Source organism: Littorina saxatilis, linkage group LG13 (genome assembly GCF_037325665.1).
Source record: "Littorina saxatilis isolate snail1 linkage group LG13, US_GU_Lsax_2.0, whole genome shotgun sequence".
Classification (NCBI taxonomy): domain Eukaryota; kingdom Metazoa; phylum Mollusca; class Gastropoda; order Littorinimorpha; family Littorinidae; genus Littorina; species Littorina saxatilis.
The window spans coordinates 8,155,841-8,174,745 of record NC_090257.1 but is presented as its reverse complement, the minus strand read 5'-3'; the positions used below and the strand labels follow the sequence as shown (position 1 = coordinate 8,174,745).

Genomic DNA, 18,905 nt, shown 5'->3' with positions numbered 1-18,905 from the left:
TAGTCCACTTTCCATTGTTTCTGTTCTATTAAATTCTCAGTAGCAATTATTTGTTAATGAATTTGGACTTACAGGGTTTGTTAACTTTCAGCGTTCAGCATGGACGCCGAGCTGTTGGACGAGAGTCTGGCGTACCATGGGTCGGCCTTGATGCAGCAGCTGACGGAGGAGCGCGGAGAGGCGCTGTCTGTACCGGCAGCGCTGCGCAGACATTACGCTGACGCCGACGCTCCAGTCAAAGACCGCTGGAAACCAGACGACAAGGAGTAAGGGGAATAACTTTTTGCTGCTCCTGTAGAAACTCTGCCACAGAATGAAGACTAAACTAATGACGTAGATTGTTTTTCTAAAGTGGAACCAACCTTTTAAGAACTCTTAAGAAAATCTGAGGAAATCGGGTGTTAAAAGAGAAGTAAAAGAAGGGAGTCTTTGAAAGGAGTTTAATTTGCAGAGTTTATAAAAAGAAGTTCTGAGAAAGCAAGGTGGTAAAAGAAGGGAGTCTTTGAAAGGAGTTTAATTTGCAGAGTTTATAAAAAGAAGTTCTGAGAAAGCAAGGTCTTAAAAGGGGAATCTTTAACTGTGAGGTTCCACTGTACGTTGAAAGCACTGACACATTAAACAAATCCATAGTAGTAATAATATAGACTTGTAGGACTAAAGTCTGTCTGTTTCTGAAGTTCACACATTTCTCTGTCAGTCTGTGGCATAGTTGAGTTGTTTTGGTGAGTATAAATTAGAATCTAATCTCCAGTATATTTGCTTTGTTTCACATCAGAGAGTCGGCAACCCCCCGCGGGTTAGGGGGAAGAATTTACCCGATGCTCCCCAGCATGTCCTAAGAGGCGACTAACGGATTCTGTTTCTCCTTTTACCCTTGTTAAGTGTTTCTTGTATAGAATATAGTCAATGTTTGTAAAGATTTTAGTCAAGCAGTATGTAAGAAATGTTAAGTCCTTTGTACTGGAAACTTGCATTCTCCCGGGCCAGTAAGGTCATATATTGTACTACGTTGCAAGCCCCTGGAGCAATTTTTTGATTAGTGCTTTTGTGAACAAGAAACAATTAACAAGTGGCTCTATCCCATCCCCCCCCCCCCCCCCCCCCCTTTCCCCGTCGCGATATAACCTTGAACGGTTGAAAACGACGTTAAACACCAAATAAAGAAAGAAAGAGAGTCGGCAGCAAGTATTTCTCGCAAGTTTGCCGTCAATGTTCGTTTCAGTGACCCTGACTTCATGGCTGCGGTGCAGAAGTTCATCGCCAGGAAAGCAGACATGCTGTTTCACCCGGCTGTCAAGAAGAGCGCTGTCAGAGAGGCGCAGGATATCAACCAACCAGAGGGTTAGTCTCTGTGCAAGCCAGCAAATCCCACAGTCACTCTAGCAGCCACATCGGGATGTCTATTCTTTAATTAAAGTACAGTGGAACCCCCATTCTAAGACCTCTGAAAATGTGAGAAAATCGGGGCTAAAAATGGAGGAAGTTGTAAAATTGAGGTATATTTACACTAGAGGTTATGGACAGAAAATCTTCAAATTAAAAAGGGGGAAGTGTTCAATCAAGGGGGGGGGGGGGGGGGGGGGGGATATTAAAAGCGGAGTTCCACTGTACTTTTTGAGTGAGAAGAGGTCCATGGTGCCCTGCATGGAAATCCAAAGCATCATCATTATAATCATCTTCATCTCATTAATCATCCAAAATTATTTCGTCAGGCACTGTTTGTTTCATTCACCTTTTTGCTGAAAAGAAAGATGACAGAACTGTAGAAATACTGAGGTAGTACAGTCGTAGTGTTTTACATGAATAAAGCAATCCAAACTACAGCAGATACAGCTGCATAAAGGAACAAAGGTCCTCTCTGGTCCTGTGTAGACTGAATCTAAAAACAGACGCAGGTATGTGTCGTGCCCAGTTCACACATAATAGGCAGCGTTTTGGCGATAACAGGAAATGGGCCAAAATGTTGCTGATTCCGTGAAGTTGGCATTTCCGGGAATTCGGCATATGCTAGGTATGACCACTCCTTCTTTGCGACATGGAAACAGTCGCGTTTTTAGCGAAAAAATGGGCATTTCCAACTCGCCATTTCTTCAAATCCACTAGGATTAGAAGAACAAAATCTACATATCTTGTAAAACAATCCCTGAGCCTTCCGACTGTGGTATTAATTTTTATCTGCGATGCGGCCTTGGGCAGATCTGACGGTTTTAGTCAACCAAGAAAATAGATCTAAAACGCGCGTGGTTAAGCTTTTCAATAGCGGTTTTGAAGCCTGCAAATGTTGTGTTTACAAATCGCTTCGGGGGCACCCTTTAATCTATACGTACAGACAAACCAAATACATGGAACGAAAGGTAAGAGGATGGACTGTAAGCTGGTTCGGGGTATTACAATTTTTCAAAAGGATATACATGCAAGAAAGACTCAAACATTGCCCTTTTTCATTCAAGTGTAGATTAGAGCGTATCAAATGAATGCAGTATACCCTCGGTCAGAATAAAGAGCAGGCATTGCTCTTTCCAACGATGTATAATTTGGCACAGTACATAATGTTTAAGAACTGCCCCCGAAGTGATTTTTCAACAAACCCGTAGGAAAGGACACCCTATTTTGGCCGTAAAAAGCGCTAAAATGGGATACATTTCTAACCTTTGGCGTGTGTTTGAAGCAGTACACCCCAGCAATGCCATTGATTTAAAACCTCAATGATATATTTCCTGAAAATTCGCCTCATGAACGATTTTTCAGTGTGCAATAAAAGCCAGTAATTTGCTTCGTTTCTTTGCTGTGACGCAAATACAACACCAACTAGATCTGCGGTGACATCGTGACGTCTTTTTCGAAATGGCCTTGAAGTTGCGTGGGTCCTCGATGGCTCACGTTTGGTTCAATGTGGGTGAAGCTATGACTGGATCTAAACCAAACAGCGTGTGTTTGGGGTCGATGTTTTTTGGGCACACGTCTTTTTATATACGTGACTTTGCTTTTGACTTTGAACAAATCGAGATTGGTTTGGGTTGCGAATCACACACACACACACACACACACACACACACACACACACACACACACACACATGGGCGGCACTCTTATATATGAACGTTTGCTTCTTATATTTGGAATCTGACATGCTGGCAATTCTACATTCCCCTTCTTAGTATTATCATCCTGCATAGAAAAGCTTTTACAGTACTACAACAATACATTGAGAACAGTCAATGAAAAACAACTTTGTGCGCATTTTCAGAGAGAGAGAGAGAGAGATTAAGAGCGAAAAAAAGAGGGGGGGGGGGTAGATGGTACGTTTTTTGTAGCACACACACACACGCACAGGCGCGCACACACACACACACACACAGTCGCACACACACACACACACACACACACACAGGCGCGTACACACACACACACACAGTCGCACACACACACACACACACACACACACACAGTCGCACACACACACACACACACAGGCGTGCACACACACACAGTCACACACACACACACACACACACAGGCGCGTGCACACACACAGGCGCGTGCACACACACACACACACACATGAATGCTTTCAAATGTTACAGAGTCAGGGCTCCCCAAAGTGCGCGTCCCTGCGTCCTAAACGCACCAGAAGCCGAAATCAGGTACTAGAAACTCATTGAGAGGGTCCCGGGACACACTACATTTCCGCTATCGTGCGTAGTGCAAGCACTAATGACAATTTCACGCCGGTGTAACACAAAATTTTTACTCCACGAAAAATTTACTCCGGAGTAAATATTTCGTACGAAATTCTTACTCCGAGTACACTTTTCGTATGAGAAAACTCCACAAGGCACGAAAAAATTACTCCCTCCATGACATTTGTACTCCCCATTTTTTTTACTTCCAGTAAAAATCTCGTACGCAAAAATGGGATGCGGGCGAAGGGATAATGCCAACAAGTGATCTCGCGCATACGAATGTCGTGCTACCCTCCCTCCACCCCTTCCACCACCAAGACTAACAGGGGACAAGGGAGTAGAAATTTCGTACACCTGGCATGGGAAATTAAAGGCACAGTAAGCCTCCCATAAACCATCACAGATACTGTCAGGCTTTTTACACACAGTACAAACACCCTTCCATTTGAATGCTCACCAAACGGGAACATTCTAGGTGCCCTACGTAAAGAGCGAGCAATTTTTAAAGAATTAATTTTGCGGATTGTCTCGGACACTTTTTGGACTGTGGTGCGTTTTGGCGCTAGACCTAACTTTTAAAATCTAAATAATAAATTGACAGTTTGTTACACAAACATTCTTAAATCATAAAAGAATTCTTTTTTCATCAAGACAAGATCAGTACAATTCGATGGTTTGAAAAAAGAAAAGCCCGGAAGCAGGGTCACGCAAGGTAGTGGTTCTCGTAGCAGATGACGGTTTATGCATATCGCCAGTTCCTCTCAACAGTCAAAAGCCATCGCTAGAGTTCTTGTGAACCACAGCCGTTTGTTTCGTGCATAGTGAGAGGTACATAATAACGTGCTATTGCAGATAAGCTCACATCGAGTCGCATTCAAATTACTAACTGACGACTACATTGTGAAAAAGGGAAACTGGATCACACGGGTTCACAATGGCTCAGGGGTAAGATAAACCACGCAAAAATAAATTCTTTGAAAATTGTTCGCTCTTTACGGAGGGCACCTAGGATGTTCTCAAGCGGTGAGTGTTTATCAATATTAATCAAAATTAAGCTCATATAGCGCGTATTCCGTGGGTACAGTTCTAAGCGCTGTTTAAATGAAAGGGTGTTTGTACTGTGTGTACTGTGCCTTTAAATTGCTCGTGTTGGGGTGAAGTAATTTATTCGTTATTTATTCGTGTAATGGGGGAGTGCTTTTTTCGTAAAGGGAGTAACTTTTTCGTACGAAATGTTTACTCCGGAGTAAAAATCTCGTGGGAGTAATTTTCTCGTGTTACACCGGAACGATATGCAAAACGCTGTGTGTGTTCCATTTAACAAGGTTAGGTTGAAGTGTACTCTTCGAATATTCTGATGAAAAAAGACCCTTTGATCACAATGTTCGCGATAACAATGCTTTATGTGACCACAGGTAGTTTCGGGACCATAGGCTCTTTTTGGACTCTCTAAAACTCCATGTAGGGGGTCCATTATTGACCCTGTAAACATTAAACGTGGGGGTCCATTATTGACCCTCTAAACATTAAACGTGGGGGTCCCGGGACCATCTAGGACGAGTGTCTGAGGGGAGCCCTGCTGAGTATTAATTCTAGACTGTAAATTCTACATAAATATGAGCATGTGAATGTTGTTGTCTTTGTATATAGCACCTGACGTCGCAATGTTATAACTCAATGTCTTAATGTAACTTTCAATTTATAAAACAGCTATTCAATTTCAAAGATGCTTTTGATTTTTTCCACACAGTTGGGTCTTAAAATGATAATCCAGCGCGCTACCGACTGAGCTACATCGCCGCCCTTGGGAAAGAGTGAATACTACTTGCTTTTATTCATGCAAGCTTTCAACAGGTGCTCCTTCTCCACGTGTTTCAGACACACCACTGGCTAGTGACTGGCCTGTACTGTCACGTGTTTCAGACACACCACTGGCTAGTGACTGGCCTGTACTGTCACATGTTTCAGACACACCAATGGCTAGTGACTGGCCTGTACTGTCACGTGTTTCAGACACACCACTGGCTAGTGACTGGCCTGTACTGTCACGTGTTTCAGACACACCACTGGCTAGTGACTGGCCTGTACTGTCGCGTGTTTCAGACACACCACTGGCTAGTGACTGGCCTGTACTGTCACGAGTTTCAGACACACCACTGGCTAGTGACTGGCCTGTACTGTCACGTGTTTCAGACACACCACTGGCTAGTGACTGGCCTGTACTGTCGCGTGTTTCAGACACACCACTGGCTAGTGACTGGCCTGTACTGTCGCGTGTTTCAGACACACCACTGGCTAGTGACTGGCCTGTACTGTCACATGTTTCAGACACACCACTGGCTAGTGACTGGCCTGTACTGTCACATGTTTCAGACACACCACTGGCTAGTGACTGGCCTGTACTGTCACATGTTTCAGACACACCACTGGCTAGTGACTGGCCTGTACTGTCGCGTGTTTCAGACACACCACTGGCTAGTGACTGGCCTGTACTGTCGCGTGTTTCAGACACACCACTGGCTAGTGACTGGCCTGTACTGTCGCGTGTTTCAGACACACCACTGGCTAGTGACTGGCCTGTACTGTCACGTGTTTCAGACACACCACTGGCTAGTGACTGGCCTGTACTGTCACATGTTTCAGACACACCACTGGCTAGTGACTGGCCTGTACTGTCGCGTGGGAAAGTTTGAATCACAAAAAGCAGGAGTATTCACTCTTTCACAACCCATACAAACCTGACAGAGTTATTTCCCAACATTGCCTACTGTAGATGCTTTGCTTTCAGATCTGTACGGGATTATGCCGCCCATAGAATCCTTCATGGGTGTGCCGCCTGATCTTTGCCAAGAATATCTGTATGAGGTTGGTATCTGTGTGATGGGGGAAATTTGCATGTGTGTATTTTTTTGAGTTACGTGGACTTCAGCTGGCTTTTTGAGTGTGTTGGTATCAAAACTGAACAAAATTTGCTTTCAATGAAAAAAACTTGAGTAACACTCCTGTATAAATAGTTTGCACTGGGTATCCGAGCAGTTAGTCCCTTGTGGTATTGTTTGCAAGAAAAGGCAGGCAATAGTCGGATTATTAGAACTCAGATCCGAACTTTGCACGCAGATATTTTTCACTCTGTCACCATGCTTTGGTTGCTCTGGAAGAATGCTAAGATGAGTGACGTATTCCATGTGATTCACAGACACTTTTCTTCTCTCTTGTAACTGCTGTCACTTGTGCTCCGAAGAAGAGACTGTTTTTGTGAGTGATTGTGAATGAAACAACAATTTGCTTGCAGTGCCTGTGTTTTTTGTTGGTGATTGTGAATGAAATGTCATTTTGCTTGCAGTGCCTGTCTGAGGGTGATGAAGTGATCGGCGTGGTGTCGTCAGTCAGCGACTCGGGTTTGATTGGAACGTTGCTGTGCACGGACATGCCCGGCGTACATCGTGACATCGATGAACTCAACATTAGCGTCAGTAGCATAAATCACGCATTTGATGGTATCTGCAGACCTGCTAACTGTTAAGCTTCCAGCGGAGCATGCTGTGCTTTAAGATAAATGTTGCCCCAAGCATATAATTGCTACGCTAAAACAAGTAACCACAAACATGCAACAGTTCCCTCTTTCTTGTGAGTCCTGGAACTCGTTTCTGCTTCTCACTCCGTGTAGCGGTCAGAATATGTGTCAGAAAACATTGTCCATACTGAAAAGTTGCACTGCAGACACTCTTTAATGGGCATTATTATCCTGCTTTCTAAATAAACTTTCTAAATATGCATATTCTTGAGCGAGATAGCGTAAATGCGGATGTGCAAATACATTTTAGATAATCACTGCTACACTTAAATTCCATTGCTACACTGACAATTCCCCCAAAATCTAAATTGTTACACTTGAGGCTTCACAAGGGTGGGCAGCTCTGTATATCTGTTTGTCTATGGGTTTGCTAGAAGATATCAGGATTTTTTGTGTTGTTCCATCTGGAAATCATACCAGCGAGTGTATGTTTTGGAATTTCTCATGCAATTCCAAATGAATAAAAAATCTGTTTTTCTCAATGACTTTAGGCTAGTGCAGTGAGTGAAAAGATATCTGTTTGTCTAATTGGCTTTTTGACAAGAGAGTTAATTTATTAGAAGTTCGTTGACACAGAGAGAGATGGATGGATGGACAAACATATATTAGCAGAGACTGAGGAAACATCAAGAGACTGAGAGATTTGACATTTGCTGTGTCAATTGACATGACTGTGGATGAAATAAAAACGGTTGTGTGTGTGTGTGTGCAGTGTTTCTGTCCATCCAAGGAGCTGCCTCGCATGTTCGCACACCAGAGTTTGTCAGAGGCCTACCATCCCAGGGACGTCTTCAGAGGTCAGTTTTTTCTTCATCGGTCAGTCGATCAAAACAGTCTGTTATTTAGACGGCTGAGGTTTGTCAGTTAGTCAGGGTTCGTACAGGTCATGGAAAACCTGGAAAGTCATGGAATTTGATTTTTGACTCACATGCGAAGCAAAAGTGAGTCTATGTACTCACCCGAGTCGTCCGTCCGTCCCCCCCCCGTCCGTCCGTCCGGCCGTCCGGAAAACTTTAACGTTGGATATTTCTTGGACACTATTCAGTCTATCAGTACCAAATTTGGCAAGATGGTGTATGATGACAAGGCCCCAAAAAACATACATAGCATCTTGACCTTGCTTCAAGGTCAAGGTCGCAGGGGCCATAAATGTTGTCTAAAAAACAGCTATTTTTCCCATTTTTCCCATTTTCTCTGAAGTTTTTGAGATTTAATACCTCACCTATATATGATATATAGGGCAAAGTAAGCCCCATCTTTTGATACCAGTTTGGTTTACCTTGCTTCAAGGTCAAGGTCACAGGAGCTCTTCAAAGTTGGATTGTAGACATATTTTGAAGTGACCTTGACCCTGAACTATGGAAGATAACTGTTTCAAACTTAAAAATTATGTGGGGCACATGTTATGCTTTCATCATGAGACACATTTGGTCACATATGATCAAGGTCAAGGTCACTTTGACCCTTATGAAATTGAAATGTGACCAAAATAAGGTAGTGAACCACTAAAAGTGACCATATCTCATGGTAGAAAGAGCCAATAAGCACCATTGTACTTCCTATGTCTTGAATTAACAGCTTTGTGTTGCATGACCTTGGATGACCTTGACCTTGGGTCAAGGTCACATGTATTTTGGTAGGAAAAATGTGTAAAGCAGTTCTTAGTGTATGATGTCATTGCTAGGTTTAGCTGAAGGTCAAGGTCATGTAAAGGTCAAGGTCAAGCATGTGAGTCGTATGGGCTTTGCCCTTCTTGTTAATTTTCCAGGCCTGGAAAGTCATGGAATTTCAATTCAAGTCATGGAAAGTCATGGAATTTAACAAAAATAAGAAAGAAAGAAAAATTAACCTTTAGCAAGCCAGCGGCGATTTTCGTTGCCAAGCCCTTCCCTCCCCCCCCCCCCCCCCATTTTCAAGCCAGCAGCGATTTGCGTTGCCAGCACAAGGCTTGTTCGTATACCAACTTCTCGTTCGTATTTGCATACGAGAATAACGGTATTTTTAACGGCACTTGAGCCAAAGCGAGGCTCACTTCCTTCCGTTATCTCGTCGTGTCGTCTGCGCTGCATTTGAGTCGGTTTCGTCGAAGTTTTCTGCTTTTGTTTTTGCATCGATAAAGTACTTTAGCGCTTCGACAAGCAAGATGGAGGATGATGAGTTTGAAACTTTCTTTCGAGTTGTTTCTTGACAACAAAAAGTATGCGGAATTGGAACGAATTACCGAGGAAGATCTTCGCAATGAACTGTGTATCGCGGTGAAAAAAATGACAGTTCGTCAAGTCACAGTGACGGTTACGAAACGGAATTTACGAAAGTGCAGATGGATACAAACAGTGGCTGACTCAAATTCAGTGTAAAGCCAGTGTCAAAACTGGCAGTGACAAGACGTAAAAAGTTTGCGTGTTCGGAAATGGCGACCTGTGTATCTAGTCATGGAAAATGTTATTGAGGCTCATGGAAAGTCATGGAAAAGTCATGGAATTTTGTTTCTAAAAACCAGTGGGGACCCTGGTTAGGGAATCTTGTTACACCCCCGGTATAGGGGTGTGTATAGGATTCGGTCGATGTGTTTGTGTGTTTGTTTGTGTGTTTGTGTTCGCAAGTAGATCTCAAGAATGAACGGACCGATCGTCACCAAACTTGGTGAACAGGTTCAATACATTCCTGAGACGGTCCTTACAAAAATTGGGACCAGTCAAACACACGGTTAGGGAGTTATTGGTGGATTAAAATTATACAAGGACTTACAGAGGGACACCCCTGTTGGTCAAAGGGAAATAACCATTCTCACTGCCACCAACTGAGAAGGTTATTTCCCTTTGACGGGGGTGTTTTTCCTATCGGAGGAATTTCTTGTTTTCATTGCTTTTGTCACTGTGTGATTATTGAAGTAAGTAGTGTTGTGTGTTGTGAAGCAGTTGGCAGTACAGTTGAACCCCCCTTTTAAGACCTCCAAAATGATGGGCGCTGTGGCGTGGTGGTAAGACGTCGGCCTCCAAAGCGGAAGGTCGAGGGTTCGAATCCCGGCCGCGGCCGTCTGGTGGGTTAAGTGTGGAGATTTGTCCGATCTGCCGGGTCAACTTATGTGCAGACCTGCTAGTGGCTTATCCCCCTTCGTGTGTACACGCAAGCACAAGACCAAGTGCGCACGAAAAAGATCCTGTAATCCATGTCAGAGTTCGGTGGGTTATAGAAACACGAAAATACCCAGCATGCTTCCCCCGAAAGCGGCGTATGGCTGCCTAAATGGCGGGGTAAAAACGGTCATACACGTAAAATTCCACTCGTGCAAAAACACGAGTGTACGTGGGAGTTTCAGCCCACGAACGCAGAAGAAAAAGACCTCCAAAACTCTGAGAAAATTCAGGTCTTAAAAAGGAGGGAGTTTTAAAATGGGGGGGAAATCTACAGAGGTTATAAACAGAAAATTTGATCAACAGGGTCAGGCAGTCTTAAATCGGGGGGGGGGGGGGGGGGGGGGGGTCTTCATGGGGGAATTGCACTATATATAATATGTAAGCGCCTAGGGCTATATCTAGATTAGGCGCATAAAAATGATCACAATAATAATAATAATAATAATATCAGCAGAGTGAATTCCTGATTCACTTTTGTTTAACAGTGTTAGCCTCTCTCCGTTGACACCTGTGTGGTCTGATATGTTTCAGGCACTGTACTGGCGGTCAACCCAGAGAAACAGAGAATCTTCGTGTCACTGAGAGATCGCTCGGAACAGAAGGATGACCAGCACAAGATGGTATGACTCAACGTCTTTTCGTACAGATTTTGTGTGGCGTCTGTTTTATCTCTACAATCTGAAAGAGCAATTGTAGACTTACTGTTGGACACTAAGATTGTCAAAATGCTCTTGATCTGGTCATTTGGTTGACATAATTGTTGTTTTGGATCAGTTTGAGTTTATTTCCATTTTTTTTTAACAGGCTGAGTAAGACAGTCTTTTTTTTTTTTTACTGTAAAAAATGAATAGAAAATGAATATCAAACATAAATTGAATATGAAAAAGGATATGTTCAGAAGAGAATATATTTTTTATGTATCGATTGGAGATTGGATTTCCCTTCTTTGAGTCATGTGACTTCAGAGGCCTACAAAATTTTATAATTGGGCGTTTCAGGTTGACCGAAACTTTAAAGGAACTTCAAAACACACGTCATGTGTTTGATTGCATGTGTGTGTGCTGTTCAATGTCAAAACAACAACAAAGTCAGTACATGACGTGTGTTTTGTAGTTCCTTTGAAGTTTCGGTCAACCTGAAACGCCCAAATATGAAGCTTATGTGTTTGATTGCATGTGTGTGTGCCCGGGCTCGTTCAATCGTCAAAACAACAACAAAGTCATAGTACCTGAAAGGAATTCGATCGATACATAAATGTTATTTGCGTTTTTGACCAAAATATGACATTTTACACAGATCGCGGTCTCGGAGAACAATGACTGTCTCGATCTGTATAAAATGTCATATTTTGGTCAAACATGCAAATAACGTATAATGTGCTTAATTAAAAAGATTGTGCAATGAAAAATGCTGATTCCTAGGCTGAGATGCACAAAGCAAAACTGATTGGTTGAAATCACAACAAAGCTCAATTTCAACCAATCCGACCCCGTGGCTGCGTATCACCCGTTTGGGTGGCACCCAATTTCACTTTGTGCACAAATTGAACATCCATTTGCATGTTGTTTGTTGTCTAGTTTTACATGCCTTGCTACTGGGTGAAGTGTGCTAAAGCGAGTGTCTTGCCGGTGTTTTGTTGTCTAGTTTTACATGCCTTGCTACTGGGTGAAGTGTGCTAAAGCGAGTGTCTTGCCGGTGTTTTGTTGTCTAGTTTTACATGCCTTGCTACTGGGTGAAGTGTGCTAAAGCGAGTGTCTTGCCGGTGTTTTGTTGTCTAGTTTTACATGCCTTGCTACTGGGTGAAGTGTGCTAAAGCGAGTGTCTTGCCGGTGTCTTGTTGTCTAGTTTTACATGCCTTGCTACTGGGTGAAGTGTGCTAAAGTGAGTGTCTTGCCGGTGTTTTGTTGTCTAGTTTTACATGCCTTGCTACTGGGTGAAGTGTGCTAAAGCGAGTGTCTTGCCGGTGTTTTGTTGTCTAGTTTTACATGCCTTGCTACTGGGTGAAGTGTGCTAAAGCGAGTGTCTTGCCGGTGTTTTGTTGTCTAGTTTTACATGCCTTGCTACTGGGTGAAGTGTGCTAAAGCGAGTGTCTTGCCGGTGTTTTGTTGCAGGGGCTGATAAGTAAAGACGACTTTCCTGTTCACTACAGGTAAGCACTCACAACTTTTCTTTTCATTTCACTTCATTTGTCCCATTAGTGGGAAAATAGGTCGCTTCCTCCCAAAGAAAGCTAGCAGCAACAAGAGTTGCGCTATCCAGATGTGTACGTTTTTAGGTGTAATCAGCCACCTGCAGAGTGACCGAGGTCTTTTATGTGCCACTGTGGTGAAACAGGTGTGGGACATTGATACCATCTCTGAGACTGCATATACATTAAGAGTGTGTGTGTGTGTGATCATACTGAAGTTTGTTACACTGAGCCTAGATGTGGTGTTTGTGAATGCAATGAGGGAGAGAGGGGTGACGAGTGTGTTGACGTTACAGACGCAAGATGGAGCGTTGCGGACTGACGTTCAGTGAACTACTGCACACCATCCTGGGCTTCACCAACAAGTGGAGCGTCGACTTTCTGCAGAACTCACTCGGCCTCACCAACTCTGCCTCCCTCATGAGGGGGCTGCACGGGTATGTGTTGCTGGAGAGCGTGTGTGTATGGGTACGTGTGTGTGTGTGTGTGTGTGTGTGTATGCATTTGCGTGCATGTATTTCTCTCTCTCTTTCTCTCTCTCTCTCTCTCTGAGGGGGTGCAACATTTTAAAAAGAAGTTTATTATGCATTACTATTATTATAAATATGAGTGTGCTAGCGCGTATGTGCATGCATAGGCACAGGTGCGTTTGCTCATGCCTATGTATTCTTGCTTGTAAGAAGGAAAATTAAAAGGCAGGGTCATATTATCTGTGTCACTCTTAGTTGTTTAGTTTAAGTTTTAACTTTGATACTGTGCAGCTGGTTGTGTTTTAGCCTTTGATAAAAGATTCCACAATATGTACATAATTATGCTGTTGGTTCAATTTCAAAGAGCCTAAACGCTCATAGTTGCTGTGCTGTTGCTTTCCTAGGCTCAAGGTTCCAGAAGAAGAATTTGCGGAACGGTTGAGGAAAGAGCAGACCAATAAACAGGCTCACAACCAGTGAGTAGACGCTGTAACTGGGTGGCCGAGTGGTAACGCACTTGCGCTCGGAATCGAGAGGTTGCGTGTTCGACTCTGGGTCAGGCCGCTATTTTCTCCTCCCTTTCCTAACCTAGGTGGTGGGTTCAAGTGCTAGTCTTTCGGATGAGACGAAAAACCGAGGTCCCTTCGTGTACACTATATTGGGTGTGCACGTTAAAGATCCCACGATTGACAAAAGGGTCTTTCCTGGCAAAATTGTATAGGCATAGATAAAAATGTCCATCAAAATACCCGTGTGACTTGGAATAAAGGCCGTGAAAGGTAAAGTTTCGCCTAACAGGCTTGAGGTTTGCTGGTCGATGTGAATGCGTTATATATTGTGTGTAAAAAATGTTTGTTTGTCTGTCTGTCTGTAAAAAAATCCATTTCACACGGCAGAAATTAGTATGTAAAGCGCGGAGAGCACAGTTAATTGTGGTTCGCGCTATATAAGCTCACCATAATAATGATAATAATAATAACAACTTACTCTGGTGTTTGGTATAGACATTGTATCACAAGATCGTCAATAACAAGTGTCTTGTTTAGCACAGGGGTTGATGTGTTTCATTTTCAAGGCAGATTACAAACTCACCAAGTTACGGTAGTTCTCACTGAAGTTGTTTTACCCTCATGTTTGTTTCTCCTCATTTTATGAGAACTGGTAATGTTGATATTAATTCACCTGCAATATCACCACCTGCACTAAAACCACCCCTGTCACCTGTGTGTGTGTGTGTGTGTGTGTGTGTGTGTGGAGGGGGGGGTTAGTGACTGGGGAATAAACCTTTGATGTTGCCCATTGTATTGTAAAGTGTGACGGTTTTGTGTTGTGTGTTTCACAGCGTGGTGCCTATGTTTCATTGTGTTTCATAGCGTGGTGTGAGGGGTGAAATGGTATAGAAAAGGAGGCCATACATGTAGTGTGAAATGTGCTGATGTTTCATTGTGTTTCATAGCGTGGTGTGAGGGGTGAAATGGTATAGAAAAGGAGGCCATACATGTAGTGTGAAATGTGCTGATGTTTTGTTGTGTTTCAAAGCGTGATGTAGTGGGTGGAGATGATAAAGAAAGGGAGCATGTGACAGTGTTTCATTATGTTTCACCAAGCTTCATCCTGGTTGAAGATGTGACAGTGTTTCAAGATGTTTCATTGTGTTTCACAGTGTGATATAGTGGGTGGAGATGGTAAAGAAAAGCAGCATGTGACGGTGTTTCATTACGTTTCACCAAATTTCATCCTGTTCAAATGTGTTTCATTGTGTTTCAAGATATTTCATTGTGTTTGACAGTGTGGTGCAGGGGGTAGAGATGGTGAAGAAGGGTAAACAGCTGGAGGCCATACAACACCTCAACATGGCGCTCAAGATCGACCCCACGCACACAGAGGCTCTGGTCGCCAGGGGTGCCGTGTAAGTCTTCACCTTTAGCCTTGCACACCCGTGTGTGCCTTTCACAGGTTAAAGAGTCTTAAATCCCAGACGGATTAAAAGTACATGTATCGTGAGAAGCTACGATGCCTGTTTCTAAGTAGAAAGCTTCCTCCTCATCTTAGCATTTGTTTTTTCTTGTGTGTGCGTGTCATTTTTACAATAACGTCACAGTTTTTACCTCAGACAGGTTGGAAATAATGGGTGGAGTTGAGGTTCCCAACAACCAAACTTACAGATCTGTTAACACACAGGTACGCAAACAATGAGTGTTACCTGAATGTTACTGGTACGCCAACAATGAGTGTTACCTGAATGTTACAGGTACACCAACAATGAGTGTTACCTGAATGTTACAGGTACACCAATGAGTGTTACCTGAATGTTACAGGTACACCAACAATGAGTGTTACCTGAATGTTACAGGTACGCCAACAATGAGTGTTACCTGAATGTTACAGGTACACCAACAATGAGTGTTACCTGAATGTTACAGGTACGCCAACAATGAGTGTTGCCTGAATGTTACAGGTACGCCAACAATGAGTGTTGCCTGAATGTTACAGGTACGCCAACAATGAGTGTTACCTGAATGTTACGAAACACCAACAATGAGTGTTACCTGAATTTTACAGGTACACCAACAATGAGTGTTACCTGAATGTTACAGGTACACCAACAATGAGTGTTACCTGAATGTTACAAAACACCAACAATGAGTGTTACCTGAATGTTACAGGTACACCAACAATGAGTGTTACCTGAATGTTACAGGTACACCAACAATGAGTGTTACCTGAATGTTACAGGTACACCAACAATGAGTGTTACCTGAATGTTACAGGTACGCCAACAATGAGTGTTACCTGAATGTTACAGGTACACCAACAATGAGTGTTACCTGAATGTTACAGGTACACCAACAATGAGTGTTACCAATGTACAGGTACGCCAACAATGAGTGTTGCCTGAATGTTACAGGTACGCCAACAATGAGTGTTACCTGAATGTTACAGGTACACCAACAATGAGTGTTACCTGAATGTTACAGGTACGTCAACAATGAGTGTTACCTGATTGTTACAGGTACGCCAACAATGAGTGTTACCTGAATGTTACAGGTACACCAACAATGAGTGTTACCTGAATGTTACAGGTACACCAACAATGAGTGTTACCTGAATGTTACAGGTACATCAGACAATGAGTGTTACCTGATTGTTACAGGTACGCCAACAATGAGTGTTACCTGAAGGCCATCGAGGACTTTGAGGCGGCACTGGAGGCGGACCACAATCACGTCAACGCCAAGAAGTACCTGGTGGAAACCAAACTGGTCTACGCTAGACGGTAAGTGTGAGCTCACCTGTATGAGTTTGTCTGACATTATCTGACATGTGGTGAAGAAACTATATGAGTTGTCTGAAATATTTAAGATTGGAAGAAACAGGTACGTGTGTGTTGAAGTTGACTGGCTTGTGTGTGTGTGTGTGTGTGTCAAGATCTTACTTTCCCTACCTCTCTCTCTCTCTCTCTCTCTCTGTCTCTGTCTCTCTCTCTCTGTCTCTCTCTCTCTCTCTTTCTCTCTCTCTCTAATGCAATGATCATTCATCCGATTAAAACAAAAGAGTATGGTGATAACCACGAGACAAAAACACCAATTAAGTCCTTTACAATTACAACTGTCAGTTGGTTCAACTCAAGTGCAGCAAGTTAGGGAACATAGATCATTGGGTGTTACCATTGATCAAGAGTTGAAATGGCAAACTCATTTGAGTATTATTTGCAAATTAGTATCAACAAATTTGTACCTGTTATCAAAATTAAGGCATTACGCAGATTCTGCAGCACTCAAAATGTTCTATTACGCCCTCATAATGCCTCATATAAACTTCGCATCGACACTTTGGGATAACTGCAGTGATATTCATTTAAAAAGACTCAATTCCCTGCATCGCCGAGCTGCAAAACTTATTCTGCATGATTTGAATAGGTCCACGGATGATAAACTAAAGCTCCTGAATTTCCTCCCCTTGAAAGATCAGTTGACGTTAAACAAGGCTGTGTTCATGTATAAAATTCTAAATGACGACTGTCCTAAATATTTGCAATCACATTTCAAACATGCCACAAAAAGATATGGGTCCCAAAAAATCATCCCTCCTATACCACACAAATCGAGCTTAGCCTTCTCGGGAGCGTTTCTCTGGAACTCCTTCCCCCAACAGATAAGAAATGCAACTTCAGTGAAAATGTTTAAGAGACAGTCACGTTCACACATCATTCGTGAATGAAATGTCTTGTTCGATTGTTATTTTGGTAAACATTTTGTACTAGTGTTAACGGATGTGTAGCTGATCGTAGCAACTTTATTCCCAAATGAAAGGTATAACTATGTCAATGTAATTTTGTAATTTTTGAGTTCTCCTTATGTAATTCCTTAAATGCACATTGTGTTGCATTCCATACAATGTATTTCTGTATTTTATATGATTGAATTTATATTTTTTATGTGCGTCTGTCTTTATGTGTTGTATAAAGGACAGGTTGGAAGAATAGGCTTTGCTTAAAACCTTTATCCTTTTGTAATAAAGTTCTGAGTCTGAGTCTCTCTTGCTCTCTCTCTCTGTTTCTTTTCTGAAAGGTAAAGTGTGTGTCTATGTTTGTGTTAAAGATCAAGTGTATTTATGACTACCTAGGGGGTGAGTGTTTAAAAACAAAGGCCGCCATCACCACACAGAATCTTTTTCTTTTTTTTCAAACACTCACTCATCAAAGGGTCATAAATACGCTTGATGTTTATTGACTGGCATATGTGTGCCTGTGTACCATGATGACCAGCGTTCATGTGGGCATTTAAACATCACTGTGTTGTGATGTACGTTCCAGGTTTGAAGAGCAGGGTGACGTGCAGGAGGCCTTGTTGAACTACCGGGAGATCCTCAAGACCGACCCGCAGTGTAGTGAGGCCAGGCACGCCGTGGAGAGATGCAGGAGTCTGCAGGTAATAACAAACACCTCTCTCCCTGTCGGAATGTAAAAACCGACTTGTGCAAAAAATAAACCCCGAGTGTACGAGGGAGTTACAGCCCATGAACGCCGACGAAGTAAATAAAAAAAAATGCCCATTCTGCACAAAAAGCCATCAGGGTGTTGGTGGGTGTCCAAGGGGAGGGCTGGTCTCATCCCACGTAAAAGCCTGGCTAGATCCGAGATGGTGAGCCCACGCTCTTACACGAGGAGTGGGCCTTGAAGTTTCTTTCAGTGTTTGATTGTTGTTGTTGTTGTTGTTGTTGTTGTTGTTGTTGTTGTTGTTGTCGTCTCACGCCTGTTGTTTTTTCGTCAGATTCATGCTTGAGACCTACCTGATTCATGCATGTTCTAAATCTATACATGTTATGTCACACACCCAGTATTAGTTATGGTAAAATGTGGCTGTGATATCCACATGTATCAGTCACAATGTGGAGAAAGGAGTTATCATATCAGATGGAGGCGCAAGCTGAGACATTGTGACTAAAACATGTGGATAGCACAGCCACATCTAACGATAACGAATCTATTGCGTTTTGTTTTGGACAGTTTCATGCATCGTTTTCAAAACAAACAAGAGTAAACGTCTTCTTTCCGATCACCTGAGGGTCTCGGTCAACCAAGACTATCACATGCACTCATTAAGCAAAGCCGCCGAATGGTACCGTAAACCAAGCATAGTGACGTAAGAGATTAGAATGTCGTCTTTTGATTTGGAACGTGATGTGTTTTAGAACTTCTTCTCGTCAACTCGGATTCATGAACTATGGACATTGAAGTGATCAGAATGTCAAGGAATTGTCTTTTACTTTCGCATATCTGTTCCAACTAAAAGACTTGCTATTATGTAACCATGCGTGAGTTGCAAAGATGAAGGTAGGAATCGTGCACAG

General features: G+C 42.8%; 1 protein-coding gene across 4 annotated transcripts in view; it reads left to right on the top strand.

Moving 5' to 3' along the window:
* Positions 1-18,905, top strand: part of LOC138983519 (trichohyalin-like) — a 28,152-nt gene that overhangs the window by 1,113 nt on the left and 8,134 nt on the right. For all 4 annotated transcript variants that reach the window (XM_070356772.1, XM_070356775.1, XM_070356774.1 and 1 more), the window contains exons 2-13: positions 92-266; positions 1,223-1,341; positions 6,472-6,548; positions 7,027-7,152; positions 7,970-8,054; positions 10,926-11,014; positions 12,506-12,543; positions 12,879-13,019; positions 13,457-13,528; positions 14,842-14,961; positions 16,207-16,329; positions 17,869-17,983. In XM_070356772.1, the coding sequence (XP_070212873.1) occupies positions 100-266; positions 1,223-1,341; positions 6,472-6,548; positions 7,027-7,152; positions 7,970-8,054; positions 10,926-11,014; positions 12,506-12,543; positions 12,879-13,019; positions 13,457-13,528; positions 14,842-14,961; positions 16,207-16,329; positions 17,869-17,983 (1,272 nt within the window). In that variant the 5' untranslated portion in view covers positions 92-99. The remainder of the gene's footprint in view (positions 1-91; positions 267-1,222; positions 1,342-6,471; positions 6,549-7,026; positions 7,153-7,969; positions 8,055-10,925; positions 11,015-12,505; positions 12,544-12,878; positions 13,020-13,456; positions 13,529-14,841; positions 14,962-16,206; positions 16,330-17,868; positions 17,984-18,905) is intronic.